Source organism: Narcine bancroftii, chromosome 2 (genome assembly GCF_036971445.1).
Source record: "Narcine bancroftii isolate sNarBan1 chromosome 2, sNarBan1.hap1, whole genome shotgun sequence".
In the NCBI taxonomy this organism is placed as follows: Eukaryota; Metazoa; Chordata; class Chondrichthyes; order Torpediniformes; family Narcinidae; genus Narcine; species Narcine bancroftii.
In genome coordinates this window covers 367,027,880-367,044,597 of record NC_091470.1, presented here as the reverse complement: position 1 = coordinate 367,044,597, position 16,718 = coordinate 367,027,880, and the positions used below count along the sequence as shown (strand labels likewise).

The 16,718-nt window shown below is 44.1% G+C and overlaps 1 protein-coding gene across 1 annotated transcript in view; it reads left to right on the top strand.

The window, feature by feature from the left end:
- LOC138755843 (meprin A subunit beta-like) overlaps nt 1-16,718 on the top strand; it is a 65,071-nt gene that overhangs the window by 27,088 nt on the left and 21,265 nt on the right. The window contains exons 8-10 of the mRNA XM_069922561.1: nt 1,351-1,569; nt 4,869-5,021; nt 11,030-11,245. Coding sequence (XP_069778662.1) covers nt 1,351-1,569; nt 4,869-5,021; nt 11,030-11,245 — 588 coding nt within the window. The remainder of the gene's footprint in view (nt 1-1,350; nt 1,570-4,868; nt 5,022-11,029; nt 11,246-16,718) is intronic.

Below are 16,718 nucleotides of genomic sequence, written 5' to 3'. Positions count from 1 at the left end.
TCTTCTGCTTGCGAATATATCTCCATTTCATGTCGATTCATCAGTCTATCTAGAAGAGTCTCCAAAGCTACTTCCACTTCTGCAGCCAGCAGCCCATTTCAGATGCCCACCACTCTGGGTGAAGGACTTGCACAGCACATCTCCCTTCAACGATCTTCCCTCACACATGTCCTTTAGTATTTGACATTTTTACTCCGGGATAAAGATTCTGACTGTCTGAGCTAACAATGTCTCTCATAATTTTATAAACTTCCATCAGATCACTCCTCAGCCTCCACTCCAGAGAAAACGGCCCATTATTGTCCAACCTCTCCCCATCCCTCATACCCTCTAATCCAGGTAAATCTCTTACCTTCCGTGTCCTTCCTGTAAAGGGGTGAATGGAATCACACACAATACTCCACGGGCAGCTTAACCAAAGTTCAATATAGCTGCAACATGATTTTAAAAAATCTTGTACTCAATGTTCTGTCCAACGAAGGTAAGCATCCCATATGCCTTCTTTACCACCCTATCTACCTGTTGCGGCCACCTTCAGGGGGAAAGTCATGGTATAAAAATCCAAGGACTGTAGAACTGTGCTGCCACCATTTCAGAGCAGAGAGTTCCAAACCTCCATTCCCCTCTGGATGAAACAATTCTCCCCCCCATACTTTTCTAATAACTTGAATTAGCAAGATGCCCCCTAGCTCGGTGTCTTTACATTCCCTACCTCAGAGAGTTGGCTGAATTATTGAATGGATTCAAGACTGAAAGGCCACAAGTCCAGACAAGAAAGTGATGTTGAGACAGAGAACTGATGAGCCATGGGTTGAGTCAGTCTGGAGGGCAAACTCATACAGCACAGAAACAAGCCCATCAGAAACAGAATTTATTGTCATGTACACGTCGCGAAATTCGTCGTTTTGCAGCAGTATCACAGGGCGAACATTTATATAAACCTCCTTAAAAGATAAATCAAAGTAGTGCACGAAAAGTCAAAGTGAGGCAGTGTTCATTGTCCATTCAGGAATCTGATGGCAGCAGGGAAGAAGCTGTCCTTGTGCTGCTGAGTGCTTGTCTTTAGGCTCCGATGGTAGCAGAATGAAAAGGACATGGCCTGGGTGGTGGGGGTCATTGAGGATAGAGGCTGCTTTCTTAAGACACCGTCTCTTGCAGATGTCCTCGATGGAGTGGTCTGGTACCCGTGATGTCGCAGGCCGAGTTAACAACCCTCTGGGGGTTTTACTTGTCCTGAGCGATGGCACCTTCATCCCAGACAGTGATGCAACTCTTATTCCTTGCTATTTTGAAGTAGATCTTTGATAAGTTTTCTTTTATGTGTGTGTGTGTGTGTTTTTGTTAATTTAGGTAAAGAGCACAATTTCAATAAATATGACGATGAGGTGACCAACACGCAAAACATTCCTTACGACTACACTTCAGTCATGCACTACAGCTCCACAGCTTTCAACAATGGTTCGGAACCAACCATCATCACCAAGATCGCCGAGTTCAGTGATGTGATCGGGCAGCGCTTGGACTTCAGTGATTATGATCGTCAAAAGCTCAACCGGCTCTACAACTGCAGTGAGTACCAGTCTAATGGGTAGAGTTGAAACTTGGGCATGCTGGGGACAGAGCGAGTCACAGAGGCGGAAAGCTTAGATACAGTCCATCATTAATTGAATTAAATTAAATGTATTGAATTAATTCATTGAATTCTCTCCATATTCTCAACCACTCCCCAGATTCTACCACTCTCCCACACACTTGGAGCAATTGACAACAGCCAATTTGGCTCCCAAAAAGATGCACAGCTTGATTGATGAGTTGGTCGCTGTAACTTACATAGAACAATGCAGCACAGACAGGCCCTTCGGCCCATGATGCTGTGTCAATGTATGGAATCCTACTCAACAACAATTTAATCCTTCCCTACCTCACACCCTCTATTTTTCCTTACATCCATGTGCTTGTCTAAGAGGCTTTTGAACGTCCTTATTGCATAAGCCTCCACCACCCCCCACCAAAATACTTTCCAGGTAACTTACCCAGTTTACACACAACGTAAAGAATTTTCAGCACAAAATTGATTCAGACTCTCTTTATTTCCACTCAGACACTACATTCAATTCTTCATCCCAACAAACACTACCCAGTCACACCCCTCTGGCCTTTTCTATCGCTGTCCGCCATAAGGGTGATCTCGCTCTCCTCCTCCTGTGTCCGAGATCCAACCCCTGCACACAGCCTTCTGAACTAACCCGCGCATGTGCGCCATTACTCCCACGTGTTGCCTCGGATACCTCATCACCGGTGACCGGCACCACTCCCAACGCAGGTAAGTACGTGACCATGACACAGGCACCCACTATTCTTGATGTAAAAAATCTTATCTCTGATGTTTCCCCTAAACTTTCCTCCACTCACCTTAAATTAGGTGTTCTCTGGTATTTCCTGTTGTTGCCTCAGGAAAAAGATGCTGTCTGTCTACCCTATCTATGCCCCTCATAATCTTACATACCTCTGTTAAGTTAACCCTCATCCTTCGTTGCTCCAAAGAGAAGAGCCCTAGCTCTATCAACCTTGTCTCATATGATATGTTCTCAAATCCAGACAATATCCTGGTAAACCAGGCCACATCCATATGGTCCCAGCAGAAGATTGACTCCAATGAGATGGACTTTAGTCCAATAGCCTTGGAACCTGTGGTGTTCTTGGCTTCAGACACAGGACCCTTGTACAGATGATTACTCACTCATTCCACCCATGTCTCAACTCCTATACACTCTGCTAGATGGTACTGAACTGAACTGAATTGTTTATTGTGTTAGGTGTACCGAGATATTGTCAGAAGTTCTGTTTTGCGTGCTATCCAGGCAGGTCAATTCATATAGCAGGCCGTGCAATAATAAACAAAGAAATGGCAAATAAATAAAAAAACGATGATACAGGGTACAATAAAATATTACAGAATATAAAGAATAGTGTAAAAATAGAGTGCGGGAAATAGAGAAAAGTACAGTAATAAACAGTGCAGAAGCATCATCTTCTTACCAGTGAGAGGTCCATTCAAAAGACTGATAACAGCAGGAAATAAACTGTCCTTGAATCTCGAGGTTCTTGGTTTCAAGCTTGTGGATCACAGCAAGACCCAGACAGACTAAAAACATGTGTTTCCAAGAATGGAAGTGGAGGGGAAAATAAAAGAGGTGAAGGAAGACTGGGAACATATCATCCTTCACACAGGCAGGAAATTCCAAAGCTCATTGCACACAGGATAGTTGTTGTAATACAAAACACGAGCATATCTGTGTAGAGCAAGCTCCAACACTGGAGGAATGGCCAGACAGATGGTCTATTTCGGTGATGTCCATTGAGGGATAATCATGATTAAGGATATCGACTTTTTTTTCCAGCACTGCCTTTGACGTTAAGCTGGGAAACGGGACAGAGTCTGTTTATCATCTGGCTGGGTTTACCAGCTCATTCGGAAGGTTGCACATCTGCAGTTCCCAGAAAACCAATCTGGAGTTTGGTGATCAAGGATCTAGAGTGGGATTTGAACTAACTACATTCTGAAGGGGAGGGCAAGTGCAAGGGTGGCCATCTGCGTTGTGCATGGGGTGGGGGGCAGAGGAAGGGGGAAGGAAGAATGGATAAATCACCAGGTACCCAACCAGTTTCACAGACAGCAATGTGATTATGACTTGGTCATTGCATCCAGGACACATGAAAGATCCATTTTCTCTGAACTACGCAGGAACAAGTCCCCGACTTAGAAAGTTGTGAACGCAGTTCAGATCATCAGACGATCTCCCCTCCGCGAATCCATCTGCACATTCCACTCCCTCAGAAAAGTACCCAACGTATTACGAGATACATCCCACCCCAGATACACTCCCTTCACCCTCCTCCCGTGGGGAAGAAGATTCATGAATGTAAGATCACCTAGATTCAAGGACAGTTCCTTTCTCATCATTATCAGACTCCAGAATGTACCTACATGATTAAAATGTTGTTGCTTTCGTTCTGTACTAATTTCTCTCTCTCTGTAGTTCTCCACTCAGTTTTTATTGCTGTATGATGTATGGTTTAACAAGCTGGTCTCCTCATAAAACAAACTTTCTTGCTGCACTTTGGTAGGGTTGCCAGATTTGGGACCAGATTAAAAAAAAGTTTAAATTTTAAAAAGTTGTTAAAAAGTGCCAACAGAACTAAAAAGACCCTAATAATTTTCCAAAACCACCAAAAACCTGCCAAGTGGCACTTTCTGCTAAATTTCTGCCATTTGGTGCCAAAGGAGTGAAATCCGGCAAACCTGCATCTTAGTATGTGACAATAAACTTGAACTCTACTCAAAATGACAATGACCTTTAGTGTAATCACAAGATTTTGGATTAAAGGTTTAGCACAGTGGCTTTCAACCTTTTTCTTTCCACTCACATAACACCTTAAGTAATCCCTATGCCATCAGTGCTCTGTGATTAGTAAGGGATTGCTTAAGGTGGGATGTGGGTGGAAAGAAAAAGTTTGAAAACCACAGTTTTAATCATCCCTCATGGACTCGTGATGTGCATGGTTTCAGAACTCCAAAATAAATGGACCAATGACCATTTTTCTCAAGCCAAATATTTCAGTAACAATTCGGTCCAGGGCAGTGATGCTCAACCTTATTTTGATTGAAAACCCTCTGTTGGATCTTTGACGAAGGTTCTTGGACATGAACCATTGACTGTTTCTCTCACCACAGATGCTGACTGGCCTGCTGAGGTTTTTTTTCCCAGTGTTTCTTTTTTTCTGTTTTAATGCACGGAAATCCAAACTCTTGTTGTCAGTGTGAAAGGCATAAATGCTTCTCCTCCTGTTCTTTTGTTTCTGGTTAGCCACTTCACTCAGCTTTTTGGACAGATGCAGCTTTGAAGTTGAAAATATTTGCGGTATGACACAGGGTTCAGAAAACAACGTGGATTGGCAGAGGCTTTCCCATGCTCCAGCTGGGCCTGAAAACGACTTCACCTACATGGGAAACTGCAGAGGTAAATGTCCAATTTGGTAACTTCTGTTTTTCCCTCTTTTCTATCCTCTGCACCTTTAACTCCTTTCCCACATACCCCAACCATTCTATCTCAACACACTTTTTGATTGCATCACCTCCTACCCACATTTCATCAACAGGATCTCCTCCCCCTTTTTCAAGATTATTTTATTCTCAGGTAATAAAACAGTAAATGTGATATTACACAAAATGTCCTTTAGTCTTCCGAAAGGTAGACAAAGATTCACTATCGGCAGAAATTACACCTTCCAGTCTGAAGCCCCATTCACACTGGCACATTAACCCAGCAATCTACCAGTTAACGTGCCAGTGTGAACGCTCACGAACAAGCACGTAGGAGTCAGATCGCCCCAGGGATGAACTGCCTAGGGAGGGTATATCATCGCCGATTCAGCTTTGAATCAGCGTTTCAGTTAGCTCAGTGTGAAAGGGACAGGGGGTATGCCGGGTCCAATTAGTGGAGGATAGGTGCCCCTCTGCTCTGGGATGCCAGGTGCTGAGTGTGAAAGGGCGCAGAGAACAGGTAACATTGGTCCAATGTGAATGGCAAAAACTCTATTTTGAACCGGTTCATTCATTACAATTAGCCAATGTGAAAAGGGCTAGAGAAAGAGTCCCTTCAGTCTCTGAGTGTCCGTGGATTCACCTCCAGTGCTTCCGCAGCCTCTGGAGATGCACAGCCTTCGGCGACCAGAGCTCCAGATCCAAACCTTCAGCACCCTCTCCTGTCCCAGTTTCGATACGATACCCCTTCAGTCAGTCTCGAGCCGTTCTCCAGCAATCCACAGCCTGGTGTGAGTGCCTCGACCACAGTTGCCGGCAGCCCACAGCCTGCTTGGTTACCTAACCTTGAGTCACCAACAGTTCCCCGCCTACTGGTTCTTCAGCCTCAGACCCCTTCACTGGTCCACCGCCGTGGTCATCGTTCCATGGGTCGTTTTCTCTGCTTCTCCTTCTCAAACGGTGGCTTTCAGATGACCTGCGCTAGTCCTCTGCTTCCCCAGAGTCTGCAACCCCTCATGGCTGATCATAGATGCCACCATCCTGCGCCCAAACGCCACGGTCATGGGATTTTACAATAAACCATCATTGGTCCTTCAAAGCCAGTCCAGAGCCGACGACATTCGGACTGGTTGGTTGGACCTCATGGAGAGCACTGTGCTGGTTCTATCTGGTCCAACCTGTCCTTCACCTCTCCCTAATAGTTTCCACGCTAACACCACCATCACCTTCTTTACATCGGATTCCAACACTCGTTGCCTTTGTTTCAATGTCATCAGTCACCATCAGCTGTCTCCAGCTTCACCTTCTTCTGTGTTTCCTCTTCCCTCCCTCTCTCTCTCTCTCTCTCCCAACTCCCCTCCGCATCTGTATGTCAGCCTTCACCTTCCTCTGGTTCACCAATCCCCTTTTCTGGCCCGTGTCTAACCCCTCACTGCCAGCCTCCCTGCCTCCATTGCATCTGCTCTCAAGATTAGACCTTTCAAGGGGTTACTCGCTGCACTGCAAATCTCCCGCTTGGTGAAGGGCTCCAAACCGAAAAGACATCAATTCCTTTTCTCCCACTGATGTTGCTCAACCAGCTGAATTCCTCCAGCAGATTATTTTTTTGATGTACGGACAGAATCCGAATCAGAATTTATTGTCAAGTCGTTATTTTGTGGCAGCATCACAGTGCAAACATTCATATGAACCACCTTACAAAAAATAAATAAAAATAGTGCAGGAAAAGTCTAAGTGAGGCAGAGCCTTTGATTCGATGGTAACACGAGCCCATGCTGTCCAATTACACCCAATTGACATACAATCTCTGTCTGATTTTGAACGATGGGAGGAAACCGGACCACCCGGAGGAAACCCATGCAGACATGGAGAGAACGTACAAGCTTCTTACAGACAGCGCGGGATTCGAACCCCGGGTCACTGGCAGTGCAACAGCGTTGCATTAACCGCTACGTTAATACATTAATCTTCAGCACAATTTAAAGAAAAGGGTAAAACTGGTGTGAGAGTCAGAACTTGTTTAGTTTAATTAAATAACAGCTAGCATCTATGAAGCACTGTACAGGCCCTTCAGCCCACAAAGTCATGATGACCCATATCACCTTCTGAACAATCTAAATCTTCCCTACCTCACTCCCACATCCAGCTCTGCACAACTGAGACGTCACCCATCTTCCCACCAAGGGCAAGAGCAGCAATCGCATTAGATGTCCGTCCCCTGCAGAATTCCCCGAGCTGCATATCGTCCCAACTTTCATTTCATTTCTTTCATTGTTGTGGTCTATCAGAATCAGAATTTATCGTCATGAACATGTCAGGAGACGTTGTTTTGCAGCAGCGTTACAGTACAAATACACCTATAAAAATTACATATAAAAATAAATATATTTAAAAAAAGACAAAGTGAGGTGGTGGCTGTTGTTCATTGTCCATTCAGGACTATGATGGAGGGGAAGAAGATGTCCTGTGCCATGGGTGTTCATCTTCCAGCTCCTGTACCTCCCTCCCGATGGTAGCAGTGTGAAGAGGGCATGGCCTGTGTGGTGAGGAGCCTTGAGGATAGTGGCTACTTTCTTAAGACACTACCTCTTGTAGATGTCCTCGATGGAATGAAGACTGATGACCATGATGTTGCTGGTTGAGTTCACAACCCTCTGTAGCCTGTTCCTGTCCTCTACATTGGCCACCTCCGTACCAGACTGAGATGCAACCAGTCAGAATGCTCTCCACGGTCCACCTATTGATATTTGTAAGTCTTTGGTGACATAACTAATCTTCTCAAACTCTTCGTGATCTGGGACCACTTCCCAGAACTTCCTCCCACATCACACCTTCATTGAGATTCATGGGAAGAAAGTCTCAGTTTTGGCACAGAAAGATGCCCTCGGGTCCAAATGGGTAATACTGACTTGTGTCCATGAGGTAGTCACATTTGCAGTTTGGCCCAAGTCCAAAGGAACCCTTTTTATTCACGTACCTGTCCAAATGTCCTTTGCAATTGGAACTGTGTGATCATAAGACATAGGAGTGGAATAAGGCCATTCAGCCCTTTGAATCGGCCTTGCTATATATCATAGCTAATTTAGACCATAAAATCTTAACATATAGAGCCGAAGTGATCTTTTGGCCCATTGAGTCCATTCCACCATTCTATCATAAGCTGATCCATGCTCTCAGTCGGCCCCACTCCCCTGCCTTTACTTACCTTTTTAACCCCAGTCTCCTGCCTTCTCCCCATAATCCTTGATTCCCTTCCTGATCAAGAATCTATCCAACTCTGTCTTAAAACCTCCCATTGACTTGACCTCCCCACAGCTATCCACTGCAGCAAATTCCACAGATTGACCCCCCCACCCCAGATAAAGAAATTCCTCTTCATCTCTCTTCTAAAGGGATGTGTTTGAATTCTGAGACTGTGGCCTCTGGTCCCAGACTCCCCCACCGTAGGAAACATCCTCTCCATGTCCACTCTGTCCAGGACTCTCATTCTTCTAAACCCCAGCCAGTAGTGTCCCAGAGACATCAAATGCTACTCATATGATAACACGATAACCATTTAATTCCAGGGACCATTCTCATGATCTCGTGAACCTCCTCTTGACCCTCTCTAATCCTTAGATGAGGAGACCAAAACTACTTGCAGTATTCCAAGTGTGGCAGGGTTGGTGCCAGAACAAGTCTTAGCAGGAGGCATTAGAGTAACCATGGGGGGTACAATCTGACCTTCGGTGGGAGGTGGTGCTGCCTACCCGCCTGCCTTCCATGAACCTCCTCTATGCAGCAGCTCTGCTGCCTTCTCCCTCCTTCTGATGTAGCATTGCAGAGCTCGTTGAAAGAACCAAAGACTTGTTGATCCAAACCAAGGCTCTTATTAGCAAAAGACAGGAGCTCTTCACAGGTGGCCGACCAGTCCGGAATGATCCGACCTGGCTAGGGACACAACCCTTTAAGGCCCAGACAATAGGCGTGGCTAAGCTCTCAGCCAATCGCTGTAAGCACAGTCTAGATGCTTTAACTATATACACTATATACATTGGTGATAGATCTGGACTATCGCAAGCATGTAGCAGACAAACATCCTGCTTATATTGCCTGGAGGCTAGTGACGCTAGATGCTAGAACACTAGACTGCGGGGATCACAATACCTCATTTGGGGGGTCAATGGCTGCGAGTGGGTGGTGGGATCACAAAACGTTGTTGGAGTGGTCAATGCCCGTGAATTCCTCCCCTTGGCGCTGACCCTGATTTAGTGTGGTCTGACCTATGGCGAGGCCTTCTATTCCTGGTTTTATATTCTGTCTGTCTCAAAATGAATGCTAGCATTGTATTTGGCTTCCTTACTACAGTACCGACATTAACTGTTGTATCGCTGATGAGAACAACAAGGTGCCTTCAATTATATCTGAGGGCTTCCTCCTTCCTGCCCCCTCCACCCGACAGTCTCTCTGTTCCCCGCAGCGGCAATGGTGAGTGTTGCAATTGCCCGGTTGCCTGCCACAGGGAGTATGCTTTGATGCCCCTCTCTGGCTGATGGGCTGCAAACGGTGAGAAGAATGTAGGAAAATGGGTTAATCTCTTTTCCTTCCCCTACCTTCCCCACCTGCCTATCACCCACTTTCCTTCCTCCAGGCCCCCATCCTTTTCCTTTTCTTCCTCGCATCAGTAAGCATTTTTCTCAGCCCTCTGCCCCCTCACCATCACCTCAGCTCCTTTCTTTTCTCCATCCCCCGTCACCTGTATTCACCTATGGCCTGCCACCCTGTGCTCCTCCCCATGCCTTCCCTTCCCCTTTTATTCAGGTTTATTGTCAGAGTACAGACATGACATCACATACAACCCTGAGATTTTTCTTCCTGCGGGCCAGGTAGGATTTCTACTGATCAGTATTGGAAAGATACGTATACAAAGAAAGAAATGTAAACAAATTGACTGTGCAATACAGAAAAAAAACTCAGACCCTAACCCTAACCCTAACCCCTAACCCTAACCCTAACCCTAACCGCACATTAGGAGACTTTATTTAAATTTCATGCGCTGCTTTAAGGGCACGAGGAAGCCTGTCTGGAAGGCATTGGTCAGTGGGAGTGACATCAGCATGTTGTGGATTTACGGCCTGCTCAGCGCTACGTGACCAGGAAGTGGTGACATTTCCAACGCTGCCAAACGCAGGCTTCTCCTCAAAGGGGAAAGAGGCCCAGCTAATCTTGGACCAACCGACTGGGAAGGTGATTCAGCCCGTCTAACCATTTGATGGTGGGGAGGGTTTTGCCTGTAATGTCCTGGGCTGCGCCAACTACCTTTGGGAGGGCTTTCTGCTCAGAGGTATTGGTGTTCCCATACCAGTCCATGATACAGTCAGTCGGCACATTTTTCATCACACATCTGTAGAAATTTGCCAAGGACTTCAGCGTCATGCCGCACCTTTGCAAACTCCTGAGAAAGTAAAGGGGCTGACAATGACAATGACATTAATGTGTTGGGTCCAGGAAAGGTCCTTCGAGATCGTGAATCCCAGGAATTTAAATTTGCTCATCCTCTATATCTTTGATTCCCCAATGATCACTGGATTGTTCACCTCTGGTTTTTCCTTCTTAAATTCCACAATTCTTGATTTTGGTGACATTGAGTGTGAAGTTGTTGTTGGTGCACCATTCAGCCATGTTTTCAGTCTGCCTCCTGTTTGCTGACTCATTAGCCTTTTGTGGGTATCTGCCCAGTTTCTTGCTTTTCCCGATGAAGAGTTTTTGCCCGAGGCGTCGATGGTGTACTGCTTTCCCTGGATGCTGTCTGACCAGCTGAGTTCTTCGAGCTCTGTGTGAGTTGCTCCAGTTGTCCAGCATCTGCCAATTTCTTGGGTTAGTCCACATGGTCCCTCAAGTCCACCTCCTCCATTTGATGTGCAGCAATGGTCTCGTCCACCTAAGACCCAATTACAGGACATGCACACTTGACTAACTTGAGGTTTTGTTCCTTTTGCATGGCAGGCAATGGATACTTCATGTATTTCAGCTCTAGCACTGTTCAAGTGGGACACCAGGCCTTTTTGGAAAGCAGGATCTTTTATCCAAAGCGTAGCTTCCAGTGCCTACAATTCTACTTCTTCAACAGCGGAAGTGAAAAAGATGAGCTGAACATCTGGGTCAGACTTTACGATAAAGCTAATCCCAATGGTACTGTGATAAAAGTCGGAAGTGTAGAAGGTATGTTATTAAATAACAGAGATAAGAATTAATTGTCTTATTCATAAGTACAATGTATAGTTGTACTGACAGCAGCCACACAGAAAGTAATTAACAAACAATAAACATTAAATAAATTATCACAATGAGTGACAAGAGAGAAATAAGGCATAACAATGTCTCCATTTCCTGAGAATCCTTAGGAAAATCAATCTACAGAAGTTATTGGTGTCCTTCTATCACTGCTGTATTGAAAGCATTTCCGTGTGGTTTGCCAGTCAATAAGAGGGATCTTCAGAGGATTATCAATACGGCCAAGAAGAGCATTGGGTGCTCCTTGTCCCCTTTGGAAGATTTAATTCCATCTTACTGTATTGGGGAAGCAGCCAATATCCTGGGCCATCATTTGTTTGACCTATTGCCCTCGGGTAGACAATACAGGTCCATTAAATCACAGATGAACAGAGTCAAGAACTGTTTCTATTCCAGAGTAATTCGAGAAATAAACTCTGCCAATTAGTGCATTTGTATTCTCTATTGATTAAGTGCTACTTACTTGCTTTTATTGTTTTCTATGCTCTTGCACGTTGTATTGTGAGTACCGCAGTTGCGGTTTTTAATTTTGTTGCGTTGTCTTACACAATGACAATAAAGTACTTACATACTTACAAAGTGATAATATATAAAAGGAATCATAAATATTCAGAGATGCATTTAGTGTAAAAAATTGATATTTCAACTGAGCAGACAAATCTTGCAAAAAATGTGTGGTAAAACATGACAGTCTATAGACACTGTGGTTGAAGTAAAACTCAGCAGGTCACACAGCGTATTTCATACAGAAAAGATAATGATACATAACCGGCATTTTGGGCTTGAGCCCTTCATCAAGGTGTACCCAAAGCCCAAAACATCGGTTATGTAACTTTATCTTTGCTACATAAAGGACACCGTTTGACCAGCTGAGTTTCTCAAGCATTGTGTTTTAAAAAGAATATATGTGGTTGAACAGTAATAAGAACCTTACTGTGTATGTAATAATTCTGGATATATCTTCTCACATGCACCACAATGTAATGACAACTTGGTATTTGGGAATCATTTGTGGTGAAAACATCCTGAGACTTATATCCAGATTCTCAGACTATTCTCTCATGGGGCAGCTCTGGGCACTTCAAAAAAAAGGGGCTCTTGGAACTATAAAAAAATTCCACTTTTAACTATCCAGATTCAATTATGTAAATGCTATGACTTATATGAATTAAATTTAATTGTTGCCAAGCCTAAAATAGATGAAGTACATATAAGTTCATTCAATGCTGACCGCGTTTTCCCCTCAGTCATTTAATAAACTAACCACACAAATCCACTTTCTAGTGGTATTATAAATGAATAATCAAAATTGGAAAATGTTGTCTACATTAATAAAATAAAATGAATACAATCCATTTAACTCTATAATATCAAAAAATGAGAAGCAAAGTGAACTGAAAAAACAAAATTAAAATAAAACTATAATTAAATCAATTAAATCAACAGCAAAATAAAGAGAACAACCAAACTTCCCCCACTCGAAATAAAACCACCCTTCAGATCGAAAAAGAACCCTTTCCAACTCAGAGACATTAGTTCATGTCAAACTCGAAGTTGAAGAGGAAAGGGTTCCAGCTCAAGATCATTCTTTTTCTCCCCTGATGCTGCTCGACCTGCTAAGTTCCCCCAGCAAGCTGTTTGTTTGTTGCTCTGGGTTCCAGTATCTGCGGTTTCCTGTGTCTTCAATCCTGTAAACTAGGCTGGCCCATACATGTCTCTAGACCCACCAATGTAGTCGACTCTGAAATAGTCTACATATTAGGCCCAGAGGGTACTTATAGCATATAAAACATCAATGCACAGTACAGGCCCTTCAACCCACAATGCTGTGCTGACCTACATAAGCCACAAACCATTTTTTTTTCCAACCTCACCCTCCTAACCCTTCTGGAGGGTCAATAAATTCTGTCTTTGCCAGTGACACCCTATCCAATAAATAAAACAATTGATAGATTCTTTGCTACCAGGTGCTCTCTCAGACTACCTTAGCAACTTTTCCCCATGTAACCAGTGTTTCTTCAAACATCTGTACAAGGCGAGGGGGGGGGGGGTGGAGGAAAGCTTGAATGGAGGAGTCAGGGTTAAGCTTTTTTACACCGAGAGAGGTGGGTGGCTGGAATGAATTGCTGGGGGTGGTGGTGGAGGTTGGTACAATAGGAACATTTAAAGAACTCTCAGAGAAGCACACATGGATGGAAGAAAAATGGAGGGTTATGGGTGTGAGGTAGGGAAGGGTTAGGTTATTGAGTAGGTTTACAGAGGTTGGCACCATCATGGGCCGAAGGGCCTGTACTGCCCTTTAAAGTTCTATTCTCTATTCTCAGTACCATGTGACTGGCATCTTGTGGAGATGCAGCTCCAGGTATTGTTTGAACCCCTTGGCAAAGACTACGGATTGGTTCCCTCATTAATGGCCACAGTACATTGCGCTAGATCACAAACATTTTTGAAAGGTTTGCTTCCTGATAACAAATTGACGATTATGATAGACAACTTCAAACTGAACATAATTAATATGTACTACAGCAGCTGGAGCGCGGAGTCAGAGAATCTTCATCAATATCCCAATCAGTTCTTCTGTGTCCATGAATGAGTTGATATAAACATTCAGACCAACAATGAAAAAGAGGACTGACACTTTTAAAAGCGTATTCATCACCAAACCTGGAAAAAATTTATCCTATTTTTAAGAGACGAGAGAAACTGAACATCTTTCAATGAGATTTCACTGATCTAGAATGAAGCAGGACTAGAAGGGTATTGATGTAAAGAAAGATCCAAGTCACCTTCAGGCCTGTCAGCCTGATATCAGTATAGAACAAATTACTGAAATAAATGCTGTGGCGGGGCGCTACGCCTTTACAGTGCCAGCGAATGGAACCAAGTTGTCTGTAAGAAGTTTGTATGTTCGCCCTGTATCTGTGTTAGTTTCCCCCGGGGGCTCCGGATTCTTCCAACCATTCAAAACATTCCGAGGCTGTAGGTTAATTGGGCGGTACAGACTTCTGGGCCAAAATGGGTCTAATCGTGCTGAATGTCTAATTTTAAAAAAACCAGATAATTTCAGATTTTCTGTGTCATGTAGGAAGTTAGAGAAACATTAAATTAACTTCTATTAAATTTAGCATGTTTCATCGCATAATGATGCCGACACACACTGACCTAAAAATGTTTTGCCACTGATTTTCCTTTGTACTCAGCATCTGATGCCTCTCATGTCAGTGTCCAACAATAGTCGGCCAGCATTGATGGATTCCAGTTGCCCCTGATACCATTTTTCTACGGTCACAATATCTTGGTAAAACCTTTCACCATATTTGTCACTGACTGCACCAAGATCAGCAGGGAAGAAGTCCAAATGTGAAGGCAGAAAAGGAACTTTCAACGACATGTTGCATTTCATGGTTTTGGGGCTTGAAGTCAACTTAAAATATGACAGGAAATCACAAAAAATAGGTTATAGCTAAAAAATGGTATGTGAAAGGAAATTTTTAAGGTGATTTTCGTGATCAGCAGCCCAAAATCCATAAAATACACCCAAAAGTGTTAAAGAAGCAAAACCTTCATTGTCTAGTGTTATCAATGAAAACAAATGTTGGGAGCAGGGGTAAAAATGTAGATCCATTACCTTCAATTCTATTAATTTCCAGATAATTACCTTTCATTAAAATCATGAGGTGGTGGATGGAGTAAAGTGTTTCCAGTGGTTGGAGGGACAATAATGAGAGGCAAGTGGATTAGGGGTAACAAGAGGAGGGAAGGAAAAAACATTTTTATGTCGAGGGAAGAAGCACAAAAATGGCAGCTGCTGGAATGTTGAGATGATGGATCCTTTGCCAAGATAAAGGGCTCTGAACCAAAGTAACCGCTGATCATTTCTCCCAATGTTAGCTGTCATACAGCACGGAAACAGGCCCTTCAGCGCAACTCGTCTGTGCCACCCACTCAAACTCGTCTCTTTTGCCTGCACTTTGCCATATTCCCTCCTAACCTTTCCTCTCCATGTACTTTTCTAAATGAGGAAGGATGTACTGGCTTTAGAGGCGGTGCAAAGGAGGTTCACCAGGTTGATTTCAGAGATGAGGGGGTTAGCCTGTGAGGAGAGGTTGTGTCATCTGGCCCTGTACTCGCCAGAATTTAGAAGCATTAGAGATCTTATAGAAACATATGAAATTATGACAGGTTGAGGTAGATATATTGTTTACATTGGTGGGGGAGACCAGAACTAGGGCACATAGCCTCAAGATTCAGGGGAGTAGATTTAAAACGGAGATGAGGAGGAACTCCTTTTCCCAGAGGGTGGTGAATCTGTGGAATTTGCTGCCAATTCAACCAGTGGAGTCAACCTCAGTAAATATATTTAAGGCAAGGTTGGATAGATTTTTACATAGTAGGGGAATTAAGGGATATGGGAAAAAGGCAGGTAGGTGGAGATGAGCCAATCATCAGGTCAGCCATGAATAGTGGAGCAGGCTCGATGGGCTGGATGACCGACTCCGGCTCCTATTTCTTATGTTCTTAAGTGTCACCTTTGTACCCACTGGTACCTTTTCCTCAGGCAGCTCTTTACATATACCCGCCACCCTCTGTGTGAAAATGTTGCCCTGATCCCTTCTAAAACTTTCCCTTCTCACCTTAAACATTTGTATCGTTTTAAATTGAGCAGCAAGGTTAGCGTTGCGGTTAGTGCGATGTCATTACAGCACCAGTGGCCTGGGTTATAATCCAGCGCTATCTGTAAGGTTTTGTGTGTTCTTCCCATGACCTGCACGGGATTCCCCAGGTTCCTCCCACCCTCCAAAACAAAAGGAGTTGTAGGTTAATTGGGTCAGCATGGCTCTCAAAGGCTGGAATTGGTTTCTACCATGTGTAAATAAAAATAAAATCCCCACTGTATGAAAAAGACAGTGACCATTCATCTTATCTATACCCCTCCTGTTACATAACTCATTAAGGTGGTCACTCAGCCTCCTATGGTCCAGGGAGAGAAGTCCCAGCCGATCCAGCCTTCCAGTCTCCGTAACATCCTAGACAACCTGCATGTTTTGCTTTCTTCCAAGTTACTGAAGCTGGATGATCAGAATTGCTCAGAATACTCCATGAGCTTCTAAGCTCACCAGCATCATGTACAGAAAATTAGTTTGGACTTCTGAGATTGGCCAAGTGTGTGAGAAAGTCCTGGAAGGGCCATTTTGCATGAGACTTGGCAGCTGGCAATTTTTTTTTTAACAAAACTATTTACCAGGATGTTGCTGGGAGAATTATATGGAGAGGTTATTCACGAAAGCAAAGGCGGCTGTGAGGTGACCTTACAGAGGTTTACAAAATCACGAGAGGCATGGATAAAGTGAAAAGGAGAATGGTGCAGAGGGTGGGGGGGGGGGAGGGTTGGGGGGGGGGG